The sequence below is a fragment of the Dipteris shenzhenensis genome, chromosome 30 (genome assembly GCF_047967505.1).
Source record: "Dipteris shenzhenensis isolate YYH24624 ecotype China chromosome 30, Dip_SZ_1.0, whole genome shotgun sequence".
NCBI classification, from domain to species: domain Eukaryota; kingdom Viridiplantae; phylum Streptophyta; class Polypodiopsida; order Gleicheniales; family Dipteridaceae; genus Dipteris; species Dipteris shenzhenensis.
This window is the reverse complement of record NC_141625.1, coordinates 38,009,549-38,030,814: the sequence shown is the minus strand read 5'-3', so window position 1 is coordinate 38,030,814 and position 21,266 is coordinate 38,009,549. Positions and strand designations below refer to the sequence as shown.

Here is a 21,266-nt window from a genome sequence, read left to right as displayed (position 1 = left end):
CTTTTTGTCACATTAAATTATATTTTCACAACTGATGTAGAAGAAATCATTACGTACTTCTCTGATACCACTTCACGTGAAAGAAAAGAACCCGCCAGTTCACAGAAAGCGCACAAATCTATTTCAAATGGTCCACAGGCTTCAGCCACCAAAGCATGTAGAAAACAAGCACTCACGACTCTTTTACATGCTGTTTGAAAAGGAAAAAGGTGTGCTACGCACCCAAAATCACCTCCATTTGGCATCAAACTCGAACAACTTGTGTTGGAAATGGTGTGGTCACCTCCCCATGAGAGCATGGGGGGTGAACCAAAGTGTGATGTGGCTGCCACATGGGCAGCACCTTGGCTGCCATGTAGGCAGCATACAAAGAACAAAACATGGTAGCATGGGGCTGCCACATGTGCAGCACATGGGCTGCCATGTGGGCAGCACAAAGGAGAAAGTACCTGGCAGCTCTGAGCCACCATGGCGGACAGCAGGGGTGCTGAGGTGCCACATGGTTGTCAGCGATTGGAGGGAGCAATATTGCACAGGGAAAACAGCAGGAACAAAGGCAATGACGTGGTAGTGACGTCAGCAGCTGTACGGGCTATTTGCAGAGGCAGTACGGAGCTCTTTGGAGTGAACTCCAGGGCTGGAGATGGTCAGGAACAGTGTGAAACAGCAGAAGCAAGCAGGCACCTGTTTGGAGGTGGTTTTAGGCCTCAAATAGGTCCTGGAACAGGCTGAGGCAGAGGCAGATCTGCCTAGGCCAGTGGCTGGATGCCACGTGGCCAGGCAGGGTCTGTAAACACCCAAAAAGAGAGTCCAAACAGGTCAGCTGGACAGACCAGGGCAATCGGCTGTTTTAGGGCTGTTGGGTCGGCTGATTTGGAGGGGCATTTGCCCTATAAAAGGGGGACCTTGGGGCCTCATAGCGTATCATCTAGAGCAGCAGATCAGCACCTATAGGAGGCTGAAGAGCAGCAGACAAAGCTGAGTTAGGGCTGCACAACTAGGCTGACATCCAAGGAAGCAAGGTATAGAGATCAGGCACGGAGACTAAGGTCTACCAAAGCTCATTGAGGAGCACACAGGCTCAAGGATCTAGAAGTGCCACGGAGGTAGTAGGACAACACCTTTTGGGGTAAGGACAGAGGACCACAATTTGGTGGGACTCTCGACTTCTTTTGTATTGTGCACTGTCAGACAAAAATATATTTTGGTTGGTTCTATATCTCTTGTGGAGCATTGTCTACTTACTAGCTTACACACACACATGTACGCAAGTAAAGACGTTTTGGATTCCATAGTTTACCACTTCCGTGTGAATTCCTCAGATGCTCTATCAGTCTTCCACTGCAGGATACCCTTTGGATCAAAAGTTCATGGGAAGTGAGCTTGAAGGCAAGGCCCATGCTGAAGGATGACCTTGATTCAAAGCTTGGGGGAATCTACTTCGACATCTGAAGAATTGTGCACTTGTGAGGAGGAGGGAGGCTCAAGTTCAGACAAGTATACAACACTCTTACTCTCTCTCTTTTCAGTTCATTGTCATGGCCCAGAGATATACTATTCCTAATTTTGGAAAGACAGACGGAGCAATTATCCATTGTGGAAGATGAAATCCAGAGCCATTTAGTGTTTGCAGGTGCAAGTACAAAATTCCACTGCTGTACGGGCAAATTGGTACGGTTGTGTACGGGACATTCATAAGGTGTGTACGGACTAGTACGAGATTGCTGTGCGGAAAGGCTGTGTACGGGCTGGGCACACTGTTGTGTACAGATCAGCTGTACAAAGAGTACGGACAGTGTACGGGCTGTGTGCTGATCAGCTGTACAGCTTGAACAGGCTATTGCAATTGCTTTGGGATGCGTGCATGGGCGAGTGAACCAAGGTTGCGCGGAGAGCTAGCTGTGTGGCAGTGTGGATAGAATGCTCTCCGAGTGGTATGCCTTAGCTCGTGAATGAGCTTGGTGGGCTGGTTAAGAATTCACTCGACTCAAGCACGATTAAGTTATTATTGATTGAAGATTTAGGCTGCTTGTAGGTCCTAGGGGCAATAGGAAGGGAAGGGTGCATTGAATGGTAGATGCATGGGTCATAGGCTAAGGGTAGGTGTAAATGGGAAGATGGAACTTGAGTGATCTCAAGGAACATTAATAAAAGGATATCACCCTTTCATTGTGAATCTCACGTAGCATTCTCTCTACCACATTGCATTCATACGCCATCTCTCTCATACCTTGCATGTAGGTCGAAAATAGAAACAAGTACTCTCACGAGGACGCTCTTCCCCATTGGGGGCCAATCGGCATTCAAATTTTGCATGCATTGCACAGATTTGCATTCTTGAGAAGGCTGGTTCTTCACATTTGGTATCAGAGCATCGGCGATCCACTAACGAGACAGAGGGTGAGAGGGCACGAAAAGACTACCTAGAAGAGAGCCACGGAAGGAAGGCTGCACGGAAGGCACAAGAAGAGCGGAGTACTACGCGCAAAGGCTGTGAGCAAGCAGACAGGCAGGCGAAAGGAAAGGCGCAGGATACCGCACGGTGGCCTACAGATTCCTGCGCGCAACAGTGCCTTGGTTGGCGCGTGCGCGAACTGAAGGTCGCTGCAACGGCCCAGAAGAAAATTGGCTGCAAAGGGCGAGTTTGGAAGGCTCGCCACAAAAGGCTGCAAGCAAAGGTGCAAGTTTTGAAGGAAGATATTTCTGACAATTTAAGGGTTTTAAGGGTCTATGCACATGGGAGGGAGTCACACCGTTAGGACACCCCGTTCCCCGTCCAAAGACCAGAAAATTCAGAGAAATCTCTTACCTCAGGCCCTCCAAAATCTGTACACATGGATTATAATCCAAGTGCAGGAGGGAGAGAAGAGTCTCCCGTTGATAAGCTGGTTTCTCAGCTTAGCCATATGATTGAACAGTCCATTATGACAAAATTTGGGACTAAAAGAGTGCTGAATTTTGGGGATGAAGATTTAGGTACCCCCTCGAAGAGAGCCAAATTTCAACCTCCAGAGAGAATAGAGTTCCCAAAGTATGATGGAGCAAGAGAGGCGGATAAAATCCTCAATTGGATTTGCCATTTTGAGCTATATTTTGCCCATCAAGATAAGACCCACCATGAGAAGCTTGCTCTTGCCACACTACATCTACAGAAGGATGCTTTGATGTGGTGGTCCTTATCACAAACGGGAAAAGAGCCTATTCTTCAATGGTCCAAATTTGTAGAGCAGCTTAAGGCCACTTTCATGCCTCCAAGGCATGAAGAAGAATTGACCTTCCGCTGGGAAAGGTTCAGGCAATTTGATAACGAGAGTAACGCTGAATTTACCTAAAACTCTCTTTAGAGTTACCTGAGAAGAGTGAGGATGATAGAAGGAAGAAGTATTTAGTAGCCCTAAACCCGAAAGTGAAGTATGAGGTTGAAATGTTCAACCCAACCACCTTGAAAGACCTCACTAAATTGGGTGAGATTGCTCAGAGGAAATTGAATCCTCGTAAACCCTTCAACAAAGGGAAAGAGAGAGCTATTGTACAAAATCTTAACAACCAATCACGTCCTGGATGGATACCATTTCTTTCCATGACTGACGATGAGAAGAAAAAGCTAATTAAGAAGGGTAAATGTTTCAGATGTAAGAACGAACATCAACTAGATAAGAAACTGGCGAGACACAAGATTAGCAATTATTCTCCGCCACTTGAAACAGATCCACCAATCGTATAAATACCTCCCGCGCTCCGGAAGCTTCTCCGAAATAGACCGTCCTTCCATTTGATAGCAAGTACAAGTCAGTGAAGAGCTCAAAAACATCACTACTGGGCTGATGAATGGATGCGATAACAGTCTTTCCATCCATTGCAAGGGTTTTCAATCTGTTCACTACGTGAAATGCGGCAGCGCTGCAGCACGATACAACAGATTGATAAGCGTGTGTCAATTCGTCGTGAGAAAACTGTACGTATATATGTGTATGGCTGCAAGCAGAATCAATTTAGGAGACTGCTGGAATAGCTAATAACGAGGAACTCATTCACCTGTCCAGACCACTCGTAGGCCAGGGCATCCATGGTATAAATGTCCTACTATATTAGCCAAAATTGCCAAAACAAATTTTGTAAAAGGAAAAGGCAAAGCATCCAAGCAAGAGGGTGAGGCTTCTACATCCTCATCCCAAGGCTCTATGGTGAACATAGAACCAAGAGTAAATGCTATCCATTTGGCCAACAATGGTGTATGGAAGTGTGAACTGAATAGAGAGTAGGATATTCATTGTAGAGTATGGACAGAGAATAAATATTTTTCTCCTCTGTGTAGAGCGTCTGATAGGATGAATAGGGCTGAAATAGAAGAGTTGAAAAAAGAGATTGAAGGTCTATAGTTTCTATAGACTAAGTAGTTCTCCATCGCAAAATCAACTATGACCAAGGTCTACCTAGTTCAATGAAACATTTGGGTGAGAGAACCATTTTAATACTGACCAGTTTGTTGAGAATATGTTTCAGCTTATTGAGCAGGTTACTATAAAGAGATTTCAGCAGCTTTGTATTCAGAAGAAAGTTCTGAGTATGAAGAGATATTGAAGAGGCACTGCAGTGGTACTTCTGCATTTTGAATATTTAGCATCAAGAGGAATCAGAACTTGAAGATGAGATTTAAGTTCTGATTAAGAAGAGATCATGTACTACTAGGAGAAGACTATTTGCAGATTATAAAGAGGAGATGGAAATGCAGAAGTAAAAGAGAAGCGTACGCAAGAGAAAGAAACAAGAGAGGATCCAGAAGAGGACTTCTGTCCATTCAAGCAAGAGGGAGTGTCATGACAAGAGAAATCACTAATTTGTGATTAGTAGACATTAAAACTTTATTATATATTATATGCTAATGGTGTAACATGTATATGTATTTATGATGGACACCAACTGATTTGTTATGGCGGTGGATCATCTCTGTAGATAGGACTAGTCGAGCTGGAGCCACTGCTTCAGACGGCATCGAATTTGGACATGTGACACTTATTCTATTAATAAAAATGTGCACACACCTGTCTAGGTCCTAGGGGCAATAGGAAGGGAAGGGTGCATTAAGGTGCAAATGGGTCATAAGCTAAGGGTAGGTGTAAATGGGAAGATGGAACTTGAGTGATCTCAAGGGACATTAATGAAAGGGTATCACCCTTTCATTGTGAATCTCACGTAGCATTCTCTCTACCACATTGCATTCATCCGCCATCTCTCTTACATCTTACATGTAGGTCGAAAATAGAAACAAGTATTCTCATGAGGGCGCTCTTCCCCATTGGAGGGCCAATCAACATTCAAATTCTGCATGCATTGCACACATTTGCATTCTTGAGAAGGCTGGTTATTCACACGCACAGAGAGCATTTGCGTTCCATCGCCTACAGGCACGAAGAACAATAAAACTAGACGGGATAATGATCTCGAGATTTATGGGCTCATGGGTTTCCACCAGTTCCTCCAGAATGGTCTCCAACAACTCTAGGAGTCCAGAATGGCACTGATCTTGAATTTCCAAAGCGTGTAGTTAGTCCCATCAAGTTGCCTTCAATGTCATTCAAGGACAAATTCAAATAGCTAGAATCATAGCAAGAGCAATTGCTCGGGCAGATTATCAATCGAGGCCATCACCCCCAAGGAAGATTGGACTTCTTGCAATATCATCACTAAGAGCACCTCGTGCTCTGATACTTCTCTCAAGAGCGATCTAGTCAAGAAAACTATAAAGATCACAAGATAGGCTTCGTCCCCATCTAATATATCCCATTAATCAAGTGAGTCAAACTCAGCAAGACGAATCTTCAAACAAGTCCATAAAATTCCTAAGAAATGCCTTACTTGTCACGGGCATCTACACCCGTGGCCATCTAGGACTACTTAGCAGCCTATTGGACCCATCAAGCTAGGATTAAAGAATTTTGAGAAGCCAAATAAGCACCATCAAGGCAATGCAAGGTTGCAAGTCAATTGGTGCCTTTCACACTTTCTTTTTCCAAAGCAAAATACCTTCTATACATACATACATACATACATACATACATACACACACACACACTTTTTTGGTAAATCCATGAGAGGTATATTATCAGCAAGATTTACATGAGGGTCTCAAAAAACAGAGAGCCTCAACAGGAAATCAAAAGCAAAGAGAAACTATTTCCAGGCATGACTGAGGAAGATCTCCTTGATGGCAAGCATCATAGATAGATTGCCGTAGGGAGAGTCTGAAATATTCATAAGATTGCAAGAACGGATTCCCAAAATATCTCATGTTGTGATCCTGCCATATGGTCCAAAAAGCCCAATATCTGACACAGTACAAAAATAAAGAGTAATGGACTTCATACACACACACACACACACACACACACACACAAAAGAAGTCATCTATCAGTGAGGCACTGACAAGAAAGGCGGCTAGGCTGGCTGCTTTATAGCCTTCTTCAACGAGACCCTTCGATCATACTTGATCCATTCAGCAAAGAAGGTCTCCTTATCCCTTGATGCAATCAACTAAAGGCATCTCCAGCTCACACGTTCATGTACAACTCCAGTCAACGAGCACTATCTAGATCAATAGGTTTTGTGTAAGTTTTGCCAGTAAGCACTTTTTCCAAGAATATCTGTGACTTTACTTTTTCCTCACCTTTGCATGCACAAATTTGTCGTCACAAAAAATGACAAAACAATGCGTTGCTTGAACTACTTAAGATCTATGTGCGAACCATGTGGGGGAAGCATCACCCAATGTTTCAGTGCACACTATGAAGGCGAAACAATTTCTTGTGGTCAAGCCCCCCTAATCAGAATCACTCAACACCGTAACTGGATCTTGGACTTGAGCCCTCCACTTGCCTGATAGAATAATCCTTGATCACGTGTACCTTGTAGAAACCTGAGGATTCTCATCCCTGCATCCCAATGGGTCTTCAAAGATGTCTGCATGAAGGAGCTCAACAGCCCCACAGAGAAGCTAAGATCAATCTGACGTTGAGAAGCCAGATCAAGGATCCAATCAGCTTGCAGTAAAAACCTGCATCTACCAGCTCACAGGGATCATATTTGGACAGCTTTGTATTGGGATCCATGGGGGAAGAAATAGACTTACACTCTTCCATCTTGAAGGCTTCCAGAAGCTCCTGCACATACCGCTTCTGAGAAACAAAAAAGCCTTCCTTACCCTGCCAAATCTCCCAAGCCAAGGAAGAGATGAAGTAGCACCAAATCGATCATCTCAATTGCCTACACCAAGACTCAAGAAAACACCCTCTGCTACTGGGCAAAACCTCCAATACAATATAATAGAACAATGGAGGGAGGAGCCCTATTTATAGGGCCCCTACCTCAACCAACCTTGTCACCTTCAATGGGACCTTTTCTTGGTCGTGGGGAAGTTTGGCTCATCCGATCTGGTTGGAGGCTTGGTTGGCCCCCCAACCCAAGCAGGTCATGGCGTGGGTTAAGACGCCTACGTCTCCAAGGGGGTCTAGAGGCAAGTGAAAACAGCCCCGCACACCTCGCAAACAACCGCAATCCAAGGTGCCACCACGGCGGGTGAAAACAACACAAACAGCCGTGCATCCCCTCACCAACTGTACACTCCCCACCACAGGTGGGCACACCCACAATGAAGCCCTCACTCATACATCAGGAGATGCTAACTCTAATACACACCTCCACAAGAAACACATCCTTTAAAATTATATATGTCCTAGTCATGCCTTCACTAATCAGCCCTTTACTATAATCTATGGTTTGGTGGCTTGAGTTAGTCCAGCCCATCTTTCGGAAGTTATATGCTCTTCGCTTGGAATTAAAAGGTGGGCATAAGGAGGGGGTCCCATATTCAGCCCTTCAATCCACATGCAAGTGGCTAGTGCATATCTAAGCTTTTCTCTCTAAAATTTTGTCTCAAGAGATTGACTGTGAACTCTCCTATTTATTGTAATGGCAACTATTTGAGGTGCCATGGTTTTGTCTATGGCTGCTCTATGATCTTCCCCTTCATCGGTCTAGCTCGATAAAGAGCTCTATGATAATCTAAGTCCGAAGAGCTAGACCTTAAGATAAAAAACCTTCCGCACCTCAACCTCTCTTGCCTCCCAGAAGAAATGGAAAACCTTAGAACTGATACAAGATTGTATTTCCGATACTTCTTGCTATGGATATTATCTGATTTTTTGTCATGTTGACTATGGTAGGGGTCCTAGTGGATGCTTTGTGTGCTTTAGTTGGAGATGCCTAACTAACCTATGATTTGCCAAGCTAGATGGTCGGCATTGTGGGTGACTCCATGTTAATACTGATGTCACTAGTCTTATTGGTGTTATGTTTGATTATTGTACTCTGAGCGCAATTATATTGGGATTGATTGCTTCGGTGATTCATGTGATTGTTAATAACTAATGTAATTGACGGCTTGAGTACAGGTGATGGAACTAATAAGGAGGATTGGGATAAGTGCTAGGGTACCGATTGAGGGGTCACACGGTACATAGCATATGACCATGGCCAGTTTTGTATTTCATTGATATTGTAAAACCTTGGGCAATATTTTGTGGTAGAAGACAAACCATTTTTGAATAAAGCAAACCCAAAGCGGCTTTATAAAAAGTAAGGGACATAGATCGTTTTGGATAAAGTAAGCCTAAAGTGGCTTTGTAAAAAGTAATCCCTTACTTTGGAAAAAAGGGATGCTTTTGGATGTACTATTATTGGCTCTTTGCCTTTGAAATATGCAATTATTAATACTCTAGATAGAAACCATCTAGAGGGAGCAGATTGGACCCCGTACAGCATCATTCTCTCTCTTCTCTCCCTTATTCCTTTTCCTTTGTTCATGTTTTCCTTTGTTCTTTGCATCATGATTTTAGTGGCTCATAAATTTGGAGTACAGTTAATCTCCATTTTTCATAACAAGAACACTATTAACTTTATCTTGGACAGATTCACAAAAATCTTAATGTCTTCACAAGAATCCTGCAATGCATCTAAGTGGAACTCAAGACCTTGAGGAGAGACAATACCAACACCATATTATCTACATGGAGGAGCAGTACCAGACACGGATTTCATCCAGTAACAAACCCTTCATCCAAATTGTATAATCCATCTCTCTAAGTGACCAAACGCAAATACCCTTTTTCTGCCTAATGTTACTAGTGATTTCCTCAAAGAAACCTGATGTTGTGCAAGCTCTAGCTATCACTGCTCACATGCATGCCTAGAATCCTCATGTTATATATCACCCAAATGTCAAAAGGGGGATATAAAACCTACTAACCTGATCTACCTAGATAATTTGCTCCATACCATTGGTCTGGAGAGTCTGTTACCTTGTGTAATCAACAATTGAGTCCAACTGGGAGAAGATTTTTGCAATAGTTGACGAGCTAGTTTGGCAATCGGGATCAAAAGCATTGATCGGAATACTCATGCGTCAAAGTGGACATAACATACTCAAGAATAAATCCTAGAAGACCTACTCAAGTTAAATACTCAAGTGTCAAAGTGGAGTTAACATATTCAAGAAGAAAGCCTCGATCGCAATATGTCCCTTGAAATTTTGACACACATTTACCTCATATAAAACATATTTGATGACTGCGTCAAGTTTCAACTCCTCTTCCAGTTCAAACAGATGTAGCTTCCACTGGAGAAACAACACAATAAGTCAATACTAAGGAGCAGTCACGTCATACTGAAGCACATACTAATAGAAAGAAATTCAGCTTGACCCTCAAATTTCAATACAGATTGTGCACACTTGTCCATAGTATTTCAAAATAGAGATTGCATGCTTGACCAAATGCATTAAAAATTACAATGGATCTTAGAAATGAAATTGTGCTCATGGCCACTCTAAGAAAAGATCTCAAACATTGCAAATTACTGATATTTCTGGAATAAAAGGCACAAGATAACTGTCTAGTAAGCCAAGAAAAAAACATCGATCTCACCGGGCAAAATTGTTTAAGAACCATTATCTCTCCACTTGGATCAACTTCCAACCTTGCAGCTATACATTCTGCAACAATGGTCCTTGCTGGTAGCCAAGACTTCGCGAGGTAACGGAGAGCCTGCTTGTAGATAAGAAGGTGAATCAAGACAAGGGTGTACTTTTGGGGAGATGCAACAGAAACAAACCATAAGTTTCTAAAATCTATGTGTCTCATGTATAAACCTGCTGCTTTCTTTGTTTAGCATGATTGTAACCAAGGATATATCATCACAATGTAAACTTCCATTACACGACATCTTTCTCACCTGCATACTAGTGGCAAAAACTGCAACCACGTGATATCATTACCTCTAGAAATTCTCCACCAGCCAGATCCATAGCGCGAAAAAATGCAACATCCTCTTTCTCAGGTGACACCTCATCCATCCAATCTGGATTAAGCTTACTGATCCGAGCTGATAAATGTGTGTTATCAACATACCTTGGCGGATCGTTGACATCATACTGATTTATTCCATTATCGATTGCATCTATTGCCTGTTCAAGAAGAGACAAACTTATCAAAGATTCAAGACAAAAGTAGATAGAACTCTAAATTAGACACACTTTGTCATACTGTAAGCTATTATCTTCCCCCAGAGCGACAGAACTTTCTAAAGAGTAGAGTAGATGCAGAGACATGTTGCCCCTAGAAAATTTCTTAAAGAAAACCTAGTCTGCGATAACGAATGCAGCCAAAAGACAGAAACACACACAGAAATCCAAAGACCCTAATCCCTAAGAGACACCTGCTGTACTCGCCCAGCCCTTCAAGGAGGCCTGTCAATTATGACCCATCAAATGAGAAGCATGAGCCCTCACTGGTCCGGGTGCTGAAGGAGCAGCAACACAATATCATGGGCATCACTGAAGAAATGTTCTCTCTGAAGAAATGTTGTCATCTGAAGAAATGTCATTTTATCAAACGGTCAAGGGATACATGGAGGAACTTGGAAATGCTCCCTATAGAAGATTGTCGTCTCTTCCAATGTGAGAGAGAGCTTGAGGAGATCATGTCTAATGATGCGGTTTAGGACAGACCTAAACTCTGACAACTGAGGATATCTAGACTAAACTTGACGTGGAGCAGTATCAATCAAGGAGCCAAGGAATCCCCCCTCAATTGAATGAAGGCCATCATGAAAAGTATCTCCAAGGTTTCTTTATTTGCCAAAGCATCTTTTTGAGTTAACATGTCTCCAATTTGGCAAACTTCCAGAGACCACTTCAACTCACAACATTGCTCCAAATAAGCAATCTCTTAGTGTTCCGAACTGGTAATAGACGTAGATACAAATTGTTGGCTCACCCCCTAGAGGAGATACAAAGTGCCAACTAAATATCATTATGGCTAAGGCCTCTGCATCACAAATCTCTGACTGCATCACGATTTACTGGTGTCACTGCTTACCCAGCAGCATTCTTGATATCCTGTGGTCTTATCTCCACTCCTGTCATAATCTCCTAGGTCTCCTTACCACCAAGTGGCTCTGGATCTCATTTCCGAAGAGGATAATTTGTACCATCGAGCTTACCCAAAGATTGAGGTGGGTCTTCCACTAGGATGTGAAGGGCTTAGGAGAAGTAGACCTGCCTAAATCTTGATCACCCTCCTTCTCGCAAAGGTACCCGTCCTTCAGATGTAGGAGACAATTTGAACAAGACTGAACTGAGGTCTACTTCCAAAGATTCTCACCTTTGATTTCCTGCAATTATGAGTCCTCTAGGGGGCTTTAATACCATGTTAGAAAACGAAGATGGAGGATGCTGTAGCCAACACTCCCTCAGCAGAAGATTGTGTAAAGGTTTGTCCAAAAATCACACAGTGCCCGAAGTCCTCTTCTAGATCCTCTCTTGTCTCTTTCTCTTGCGTACGCTTCTCTTTTACTTCTGAATCTCCATCTCCTCTTCATAATCTGCAAATAGTCTTCTCTTGGTAGTACACGATCTCTTCTAAATCAGAACTTAAATCTCATCTTCAAGTTCTGCTTCCTCTTGATGCTGAATATTCAAAATGCAAAAAGACCACTGCAGTGCCTCTTCAATATCTCTTCATACTCAGAATTCTCTTCTGAATACCAAGCTGCTGAAATCTCTTCACAATAACCTACTCAACAAGCTGAAACATCTTCTTCCTTTTACAGAATTGATTTTGGCAATTTTGGCTAATAGAGTAGGACATTTATGCCAAGGATGCCCTGGCTTATGTTTCTTTACATCCGAAACATTTACCCTCCTTAATTAGCTTTTTCTTCTCATCGTCAATGACAGAAGGAAATGGTATCCATCCAGGACGTGATTGGTTGTTAACATTTTCTACAATAGCTTTCTCTTTTCCTTCGTTGAAAGGTTTTTGAGGATTCAATTTCCTCTCAGCAATCTAGTGAGGTCTTTCAAGATGGTTGGGTTGAACATTTCAACCTCATATCTCACTTTTGGGGTTAGGGTTGCTACAACCCTAAATACTTCTTCCTTCTATCATCCTCGCTCTTCTCAGGTAACTCTAAAGAGAGTTTCCATAACCTAGCTATAAATTCAGCGTTACTCTTGTTATCGTTACCTGGCTGCTCTACGAATTTGGACAGTTGAAGAATAGGCTCTTTCCGCGTTTGTAATAAGGACCACCACATCAACGCATCCTTCTGTAGATGCAGTGTGGCAAGAGCAACCTTCTCGTGGTCGGTCTTATCCTGATAAGAAAAATATAGCTCAAAATGGCGAATCATTTTATCTGCCTCTCTTGCTCCATCATACTTTGGGAACTCTATTCTCTCTCAAGGTTGAAATTTGGCTCTCTTCGAGGGGGTACCTAAATCTTCATCCCCAAAATTCAGCGCTCTCTTAATCCCAAATTTTGTCATAATGGACTGTTCAATCCATAGTTTCCAGAAACGCCGTTTCGGCCTGGGCGAAACGCCGAAACGTTTCGAAAACGTTTCCGTCCCCGAAAACGGCGTTTTCGTTTTTCTATTTTTTCTAGGGTTTCTATAACCATGGAGGAGACACGTGACTCCTCCATGGATGATCTTGATGAGTGATTTTTGGAGCACTTAGGTCTAGGATTTTGTCATGCCAGGCTCCAGCATTGAGCAGCTGCTGCCAGCCACATGGATATTTTTTTATCATGTTTTGTATTTACTATAGTCTATTACATATGGATTATGGATGATGGATCTTGTTTTGTATTGACTCTTTTGAGCCTTGAGCCTTGAGCCTACAGTTGTCATTTCTGAATTTTGATCTATCATTTGAGTCTTTGACATTGAAATTTGAATGATTGATGTGATTTATATTGAACTTGAGCAAAGATGTATTTACTATTTTTCAAGCTTTTGTAATGTTTTTATTAATTATATATGTATGTATTAAACCCTAAAACCGAAACTCCGTTTCCCCGTTTCCTCCCGGAGGCCGAAACTCCGAAACGTCGTTTCCCGCCGTGCTCCGCACCCCCGTTTCCGAAACGCATGGAAACTATGGTTCAATCATATGGCTAAGCTGAGAAACCAGCTTATCAATGGGAGACTCCTCTCTCCCGCTTGCACTTGGATTATAATCCATGTGTGCCTTATTTTGAGTTAAAAGGGGTAAACTCAACGCCTTGCTCTTGGATGGACTCGTTTCTCCCTGCATTTCTAAAGGAAAACTCCCTATCAAGAGATTCTTAAAGGAGAGATGAAGGTAATTCTATACGAGGGTTATCATACTCAATATGTGTGTAACTCTCATCTACATTATCGTCTTCAGGAGGAGGTGATGGTGTACTCTTCCTATCTCCTTCTGGTAGTGGAGTAAAAAGGACAAGTTCATTATTAAATATCCCTTTCCTTTCTATTCTTTCATTATAGTAATACAAAAGAGAAAATGACTTGCTGTAATTTCAGAAAAGGGGTTAATTTTTCAGCAAAAGTCAAGTGTTATAGAATTGGTGGTGCTTACCCAACTCCCGCTTCGTTTGTGTCGAAAAAACACTTGAAATGACCTCTTCTTCCTTCTCTTTGAGCCTTTCTTACTTGTTTTTATATGTAAACTAGTACACTCCGTTTGGGCTACTTGTTTTGCACAAATTGGTGCTCTAGATACCATTATAGGGGGTACTTGGTGGGTGGATCACCCTCTTAAAATATTGTGGAGAGAACGGAGGGGGGAGGGGGGGGGGTCCTTTTTCCTCACGATTTAAGAGTTTTAAGGGTTGAGGACGGGAGTCATCCCGTTCCCCGTCCAAAGACCAAAATTTTCAAAGAAAGCCCTTACCTCAAGGTCTCCAAAATCCAAGATTTGCAACGTTCAAAACTACTTTCGCCAAGAACTCGGTGTTTACAAACAACCTTCCCAGATGCCTTCCCCGATACTCAACCCTTACACAAGGCCGGTCGAAGGACTAGTTCATGTGCGCCCTTCGCATCGCTGCCAGTCTAGCGCGCATCAAGCTGTCTCTTCCGTGTAGACCTCCCTGCAAGTCGCCTTCTTGTGCATCCCTTTCCCATTGCGCCCTCTATGCGGACCTCTCTCGTACATCACCGTCTTGTGCGGCTCTCTTCCATGCGATCTTCTTCTGCGCTAGCGCTTGCTGGCCGTACCTCTATCCCACAACATTTCGTCTTCCATCCCGCACGTAATTTGAATTCCAATTGGCCCTCCAATAGGGGAAAGCGCCCTCGTGAGAGTACTTGTTTCTATTTCGACCTACATGCAAGGTGTGAAAGAGATGGCGGATGAATGCAAGGGGAATTAGAGAATGCTAGCGCTTGCTGGCCATACCTCTATCCCACAACATTTTGTCTTCCATCCCGCACATAATTTGAGTGTCAATTGGCCCTCCAATGGGGGAGAGCGCCCTCGTGAGAGTACTTGTTTCTATTTCGACCTACATGCAAGGTGTGAAAGAGATGGCGGATGAATGCAAGATGAATTAGAGAATGCTATGTGAGATTCACAATGAAAGGGTGATACCTTTTCATTAATGTCCCTTGAGATCACTTAAGTTCAATCTTCCCATTTACACCTACCCTTAGCATATGACCCATGCATGTACCATTCAATGCACCTTAATGCACCCTTCCCTTCGTATTGTCCCTAGGATCTAGACACGTGTGTGCACATTTTTATTTATAGAATAAGTGTCACATGTCCAAATTTGATGCTGTATGAAGCTCGACTAGTCCTATCTACTGAGATGATCCACCGCCATAACAAATTGTTCGGTGTCCATCATGAATACAAATACGTGTTACACCATTGGCGTATAATATATAATAATGTTTTAATGTCTACTAATCACGGATTAGTGATTTCTCTTGTCATGCCACTACAATCCACGACCAGATCTACACATTGGCCAACTAGTCTACCAAACCAATTGAACTCATAAGCATCGCCTAACTGCCACGTGACAATCGCTGGGTGCCGCGACTTGTTTTGGCACTGTCCAGACTTAGTGTAACCCCAAGCCTACTGCCCTTCTATGGATCACTCACCACGAGGTTGAAAACCATAAACTTAATGACACCACCATGATATGATATTGAAGCAATACCCAAAAGTAGATCTCATGTCATCTACACATTTAGCCCAATGATTCGTGGATTCTCTGTACTCACCTTCTGCGCACATTAAAACAATAGTACTTTGCTTCTTACTGCTGCACGAAATCAGTCAAATCCAATCCTAGAGCAATATCCAGAAGTAGATCTTTTGTCAACTGGGTATGTCCCTCAATCACAATTAGCAAGCTCTAATAGTTTTAGATTAGTACAGAGGCCTAAACTGATGAGAGACAATATGTCGTTGTGGCTTTGGCACCACATAAAATCCAATATCTTCATATTCAATTCCATATGTTACTGTTCCCTTGAAATTCTCTTGGCTGCCTTCCAATGGCATTCTTCTGGACCACCCATGTATTGAGACACTCTACTGACTACATCTAGTGTGGTGGTGGTCAAAATTTAGTTGCATGTATAGAGTTCCATCTACTCAAGGACTCTCTTGATACTTCAATAAATTTTCAGCTGGACTCATTGGTATATTCATCCATTTGCAACCGTCCACTCTACACTTTTTGAGAATTTCATTTGCATGCTCGGTTTGGGATATGAATGTCTTGTCACTACCTCTTTAAACTTCAATCCAAACACTACTGCATCTGTTTCGTTAATTCCTCATTATTGCCAATAATGAGTATACAATCCACATATAATACAACAAGAACTATATTGCCTCCATCATCATGCTTTATATATAGATTATAATAGAATGAGCTTTTGCTAAATCTTTTTTTTCTAAAAATGTTCATGAACTTTTTAAATACCCAGCACAAGGTGCTTAAAGTCAAATGAATGGAGCCTCATGAGTCAATGATTTATGATTCATCAAAATGACCAAACTTGTTTGGCTTAGATACAGCTAAAGCTTTCTCAACATTACTAGTCAAATTCATTGCTATGTTCGCAAAGCCTTTATCACTTCGTTTAGACATTATTGTCCTTTTTCTCCTACACTTGACAATAAAACGGCCAAGCTTCCCACAATAGAAACACGGTTCTTTCTTTTTTCTATTCGTATGTCCATGATGATCTTTGTCGTTCATCACGACGAACCTCCACGTTGTTTTAGTTAAGGAGTAAATCAAGGTCTTTTATATTGCTTTCTATTTTAGCTATTAAGATCATATCATCCTAATATCCTAGTTTCTTACTTTGCCTTTTGAGGAAATTCCTCAGTTATGAGCTAACCATGGATCTAAGTGAGTGTAGCAGGCTTCTCTTTGTAAGAAAGCATAGTGATGAAGTTGTCCTACAAATCATGTACTCTATTGAGAAGAAGATCAACCACTTGTTGATTTGACATCTTCTCTTCATGCATAGACAGTTGATCTAGCATACTTTACTTGGTTCAAATGATTTTGACCTTCATGTATCTTAATCTTGCTAAGGTATCTTTCAATAACTAAATCCCACCCCACTGTGAATTGGCATCTTTACATATACATTAAAGTGCTTTCGAAGCTCTATTCAAGTTTTCGAATTCCTAACAGCATGAGTTATATTATTTTTTATGCTTAAATTGATGAGTGTGAGCCTGTTGGCTCTTCTCATCATACCTAACCAAGTCTCTTTTGAATTCCCTCGATTGTGTTCCATAGCTTCCGCCTTAAAGAATATTCTCAGCTTAGATTTCCAAATGCTGTAATAGGTTCCGTTCAACTTGGCATCTCAAGAAGACGGCGTTTATCATTGTGGCCAGCCCACATGTCAAGCAGACTAAGTATGCATGGTACTTTGTTAATAAATCAATTGGATAAAAGCATAAATACCTATGCAAATCATTCCCTTCAATATGAAAGCACAACTGAAATCAACGCCAAATAGATAGAGATAGGCACAAGCCCTTACATCCATACAAAGTCTTCGAGTAATGACAATGCTCCCCCTCAAACTCACAATCGCCTCCCATAAACAAATGCTTTGCGAGCATCTCCTAGCGATTCTAAGCCGCTCTCTTGATGTGGGGAAAACAAGGGGTGGAAGTTGATCGTGGGTTTGATGATGCCTTTCACAATACTTGATTCACAAGGTTAGTTTTGCTTACAAGCCTACATTCCAAGGTACACTACCATTTGTCCCAGTTCGATGATTGGCCTATGTATTGCTTATATGTCTAGATGAATCCAAGAACTCGCCCAAATTCATTCTCTGAAAACACAACACAGTGTGCAGTTTCAATCTCATAATAGTCACTAATAAGGTTGAAAACCATGAACTCCATCACAGATACCACAGATTAGCTACTATGACTTCCCACTAACGTCATCATTGCCAAAAGTGCCTATTAGAAACATATTGACTTGCTTGTGTGTTGCAAATGACAACTTCTTCACTTGGGTTTGTAGGTCCAAAGAAACAGCCACTATGGTTTGCACAACTTTTGCCCTAATTCATAGTTCCATTCTACACAATTGTGCACGTTATTGTTGGATCGCCACCTCAGTCCTTTTACATATGAAGTCCGCGCTCAACTATGCCATTTGCCTCAATTGCATTTTCAGTAAGTCAGAGACTTTGGCCTCATTTCTTGCTTGAAACATATCCTCCAAGGTATCCCAAGCTTGCTTGGAAGTCCTGGAGGAACAAATATAAAGTACAATGAACCTCTTAACAAACAAGGCAATGAGTGACAAAGCATGGGCATCTTTGACATCCCACCTCCTCTGATCCCGAGTAGGAGAAGCACTAACTAGTACGTATGGAGCCTGCTGTCTATCACGGGAATTACCTCCTTGCTAAGCTTAGTGTACCAAGACAATGGCATCATCACCAGGACGGACATCTACACCTGTAACAAAACCCCATAGACTCTTTGCAACCAACAGATTCTTTACCATTAAAATTAAGCTCCACGTGGAATGATTGGTGCCATCCGGTTTATCCTCTAGGGCTAAAACTCCATCTGATACTGATCCGTCTTCAAAGATGAATGCACACACAATCCAAAAATTATGTACTTTGAATACTTCAGCAACAAAAGAACATTGTTCCACAAGCCAATACTAGGCAAAATGCAACCTGAATATATCAGTTTTGAATTGAAAGGATCGTTTGAGAAGTATCAATGCTCAGCAAACTATAGCATCTATTCCACAGCTAGCACTGCCTGACCAAGAGTGCTTCTTGCTTTAAAGTGAGTCTGCAACAGGTCACAATTGACTTGTGCAGCTCTAAAATGCAGAACAGTCTCTACAAAACAGCAGAAAGTCTACTTAAAATGCTTCCATATGCTAACCAAACAGGTGCAGCTGTACGGAGTCCGGAGTGCACTAAATACCTACATAAGCCCCAAAATCTGCAGAAAAGATACTGCAGCAAGCCTGAAACCCTAAAAACAGGTCAAAAACAACCTGCAAACTATGAAAACCTCTAGAAAATTCAAAACTATAGTAGTTGCACAGTTTTCAACACCAAAACTTCTGCAAACAGCCTCAAAACCTGTAGAAAACACTCCGGAACAGCAGTAAACACCTGAACAGCTCAGAATCTACACAAAGTCTGCAGAAAACCGTTTGAGATCTTCAAAAATAGAGGCGGCCTGTTCAGACAAGGTTGCAGCAGGTCCAAAACAGCAAAAATGCCACAAAAACCAGTCGAACAGCTCCAAAAAAACCCAAAAAGAGGTGAATAATCCAAAATTGAGGCAACCTGCTCAAGCGTAGCTCCAAAAGCTGCTCTGATGCAAAAAATGCAGGAGGCAGACCAAAAACGGGCTGGATACTTGGGTTCTTCGGGATAAGATCAAGGATTCTCGCAGCAGAAGTTGCCTTGGAGGCTTGGGCAAGCACATGGAGGCACGGGGGAGCAAGACGAACATGCTCTGATACCAAATGTGAGAAGTGGAGATGATGGAAAGAGCAAAAACATGGAGCAATCCTGAATTAAAGGTGCAAAAATGAAGTACCAAGATGTTAATAGGAACCATGACTTATAATGATTATCATACGAATTCGATTGCTAATGAGAATGCAACAATGACGAGTGATCATTTAATTAAACATCATTACTTTAACTGGGTGAGGTTTAGAATTTTTCATAATTATTTTTAAAAATTATAAAAAATAGAGCCCAATAGACCCCTTTTATCGACAGTACAATGAAATATCTTGTTGATTAATAGTTAATTAATGATAGAGGCCAATAGACCCCTTTTGGAGAAAATAATTTTTATTAATTGTTAATCGAAGATAGAGGCCAATAGACCCCTTTCATGAACCATTAATTAAATATACAGGCCAATGGACCCCTTTTGTCGATGAAAGGGGTCCATTGGCCTCTATATTTAATTAACCATTAATTAAATATAGAAAACACAACTTTTGCTTCACAAGGGCAAATATGCAAAACTGACAAAACATGCAATAAGAATGATTCTGTCACTCCCAATATCTATGCGCACAGGCATATGATGCAATTTCTATGGTAACTTTTCACTGACCTATAGAATAGTGGTTGCACAGCAAAAACAAGGCGCTTTTCTGAGTGCCTACGAAAAACTTCCACCACCAAAACGGGCCCCGAAATGGCCTCGAATCAAAAAATAAATATCATTTACTGCCCTCTCGCCACACCGTGAAGGGCGTCCCAATTTGAGACAGTGCACTCTCATGACAGAACCCTAAAACCCTAGGTAAAGCCTACAGTGAGTTAAACTCACTCAATTACAAACTGTGGTTAGGTGGGAAACCTCAGAAGGAAAAAGTACCCCTAACCCTTTTCACTACTTAGTGCTGCAATATTTCCAGAGGCTGTGTGCTAGAGACTACACAAATGTTAGGTGTTCCCAAGTCTAGTAAGCAGGCTAATGCCCTAATACCATGAAAGAAATGTGATGCAGTTCACACGAATAGCACAGCATTACTGAAATGGAAATGCCTATCAATGGCTACAATGCACAAGAAAATTGCAACGATTGAGTGCAAACACATAACGAACCCAATACAAAGCAAACCCTGAGGAGGTGAGCAGGTGTGAGAGAGCAAAGCCACCCTTTGACCTTTCAAGTCAAGGTCAAACATCCTATGTGGTTCGATAAAAAGCACTAACACACATGCATGGATGCGATACCAATACCTAGTTGGCTACCCGAGAGTGAGTGCATGCCTAGATGACATGTGGCAAAATCAGTTAGACCCTATGATATGGTGCCATGTGGCGTCCCCTCCATCCATGGTGGATGGGTATGCCACCTCATGTTGCCCCTTATATATTTTTAACTACCTACCAATGACATGGAGTCATAGGTGGCCTAACCTAAGACCTAATGTCAAACTACCACTCTTTTGGGACCATTAATGATCCTAACCATCACATGATCCCAAGGCCGGAGTCATAGGTGGCCTAACCTAAGACCTAAAGCCAAACTACCCCTCTTTTGAGACCATTTATAATCCATACCATCACATGACCCCAAGGTCAATGAACTATATCCATAGTTCATCAATCACTTTTCCAACACGATACCACGATATCTCCAATATCAAGTGGGAATTGATATTTCCATTGAGAAGCAGGAGGATCAAGCTCCACAAACCTTTGTCGGAAGAGCTTTGGTGGTCAACCAAATTTTGCTTGCCATGCTACATCGCATCATGCTCCTGCTTTCATAGAGGATGCCTGGAACAACTTGGTTGTGCAATTTTTTGTAGCAAGAAGTAAATAGTACTTCAGACATCAAGGCCAAGGTGGCTTGACAGACACTA

At 42.1% G+C, this 21,266-nt stretch overlaps 1 protein-coding gene across 1 annotated transcript in view; it reads right to left on the bottom strand.

The window, feature by feature from the left end:
* Nucleotides 1-21,266, bottom strand: part of LOC147882076 (uncharacterized) — a 52,528-nt gene that overhangs the window by 376 nt on the left and 30,886 nt on the right. The window contains exons 4-6 of the mRNA XM_087401660.1: nt 10,328-10,516; nt 9,978-10,097; nt 9,599-9,670 (exon numbers count right to left, since the gene is read on the bottom strand). Of these exons, the coding sequence (XP_087257786.1) occupies nt 9,599-9,670; nt 9,978-10,097; nt 10,328-10,516 (381 nt within the window). The remainder of the gene's footprint in view (nt 1-9,598; nt 9,671-9,977; nt 10,098-10,327; nt 10,517-21,266) is intronic.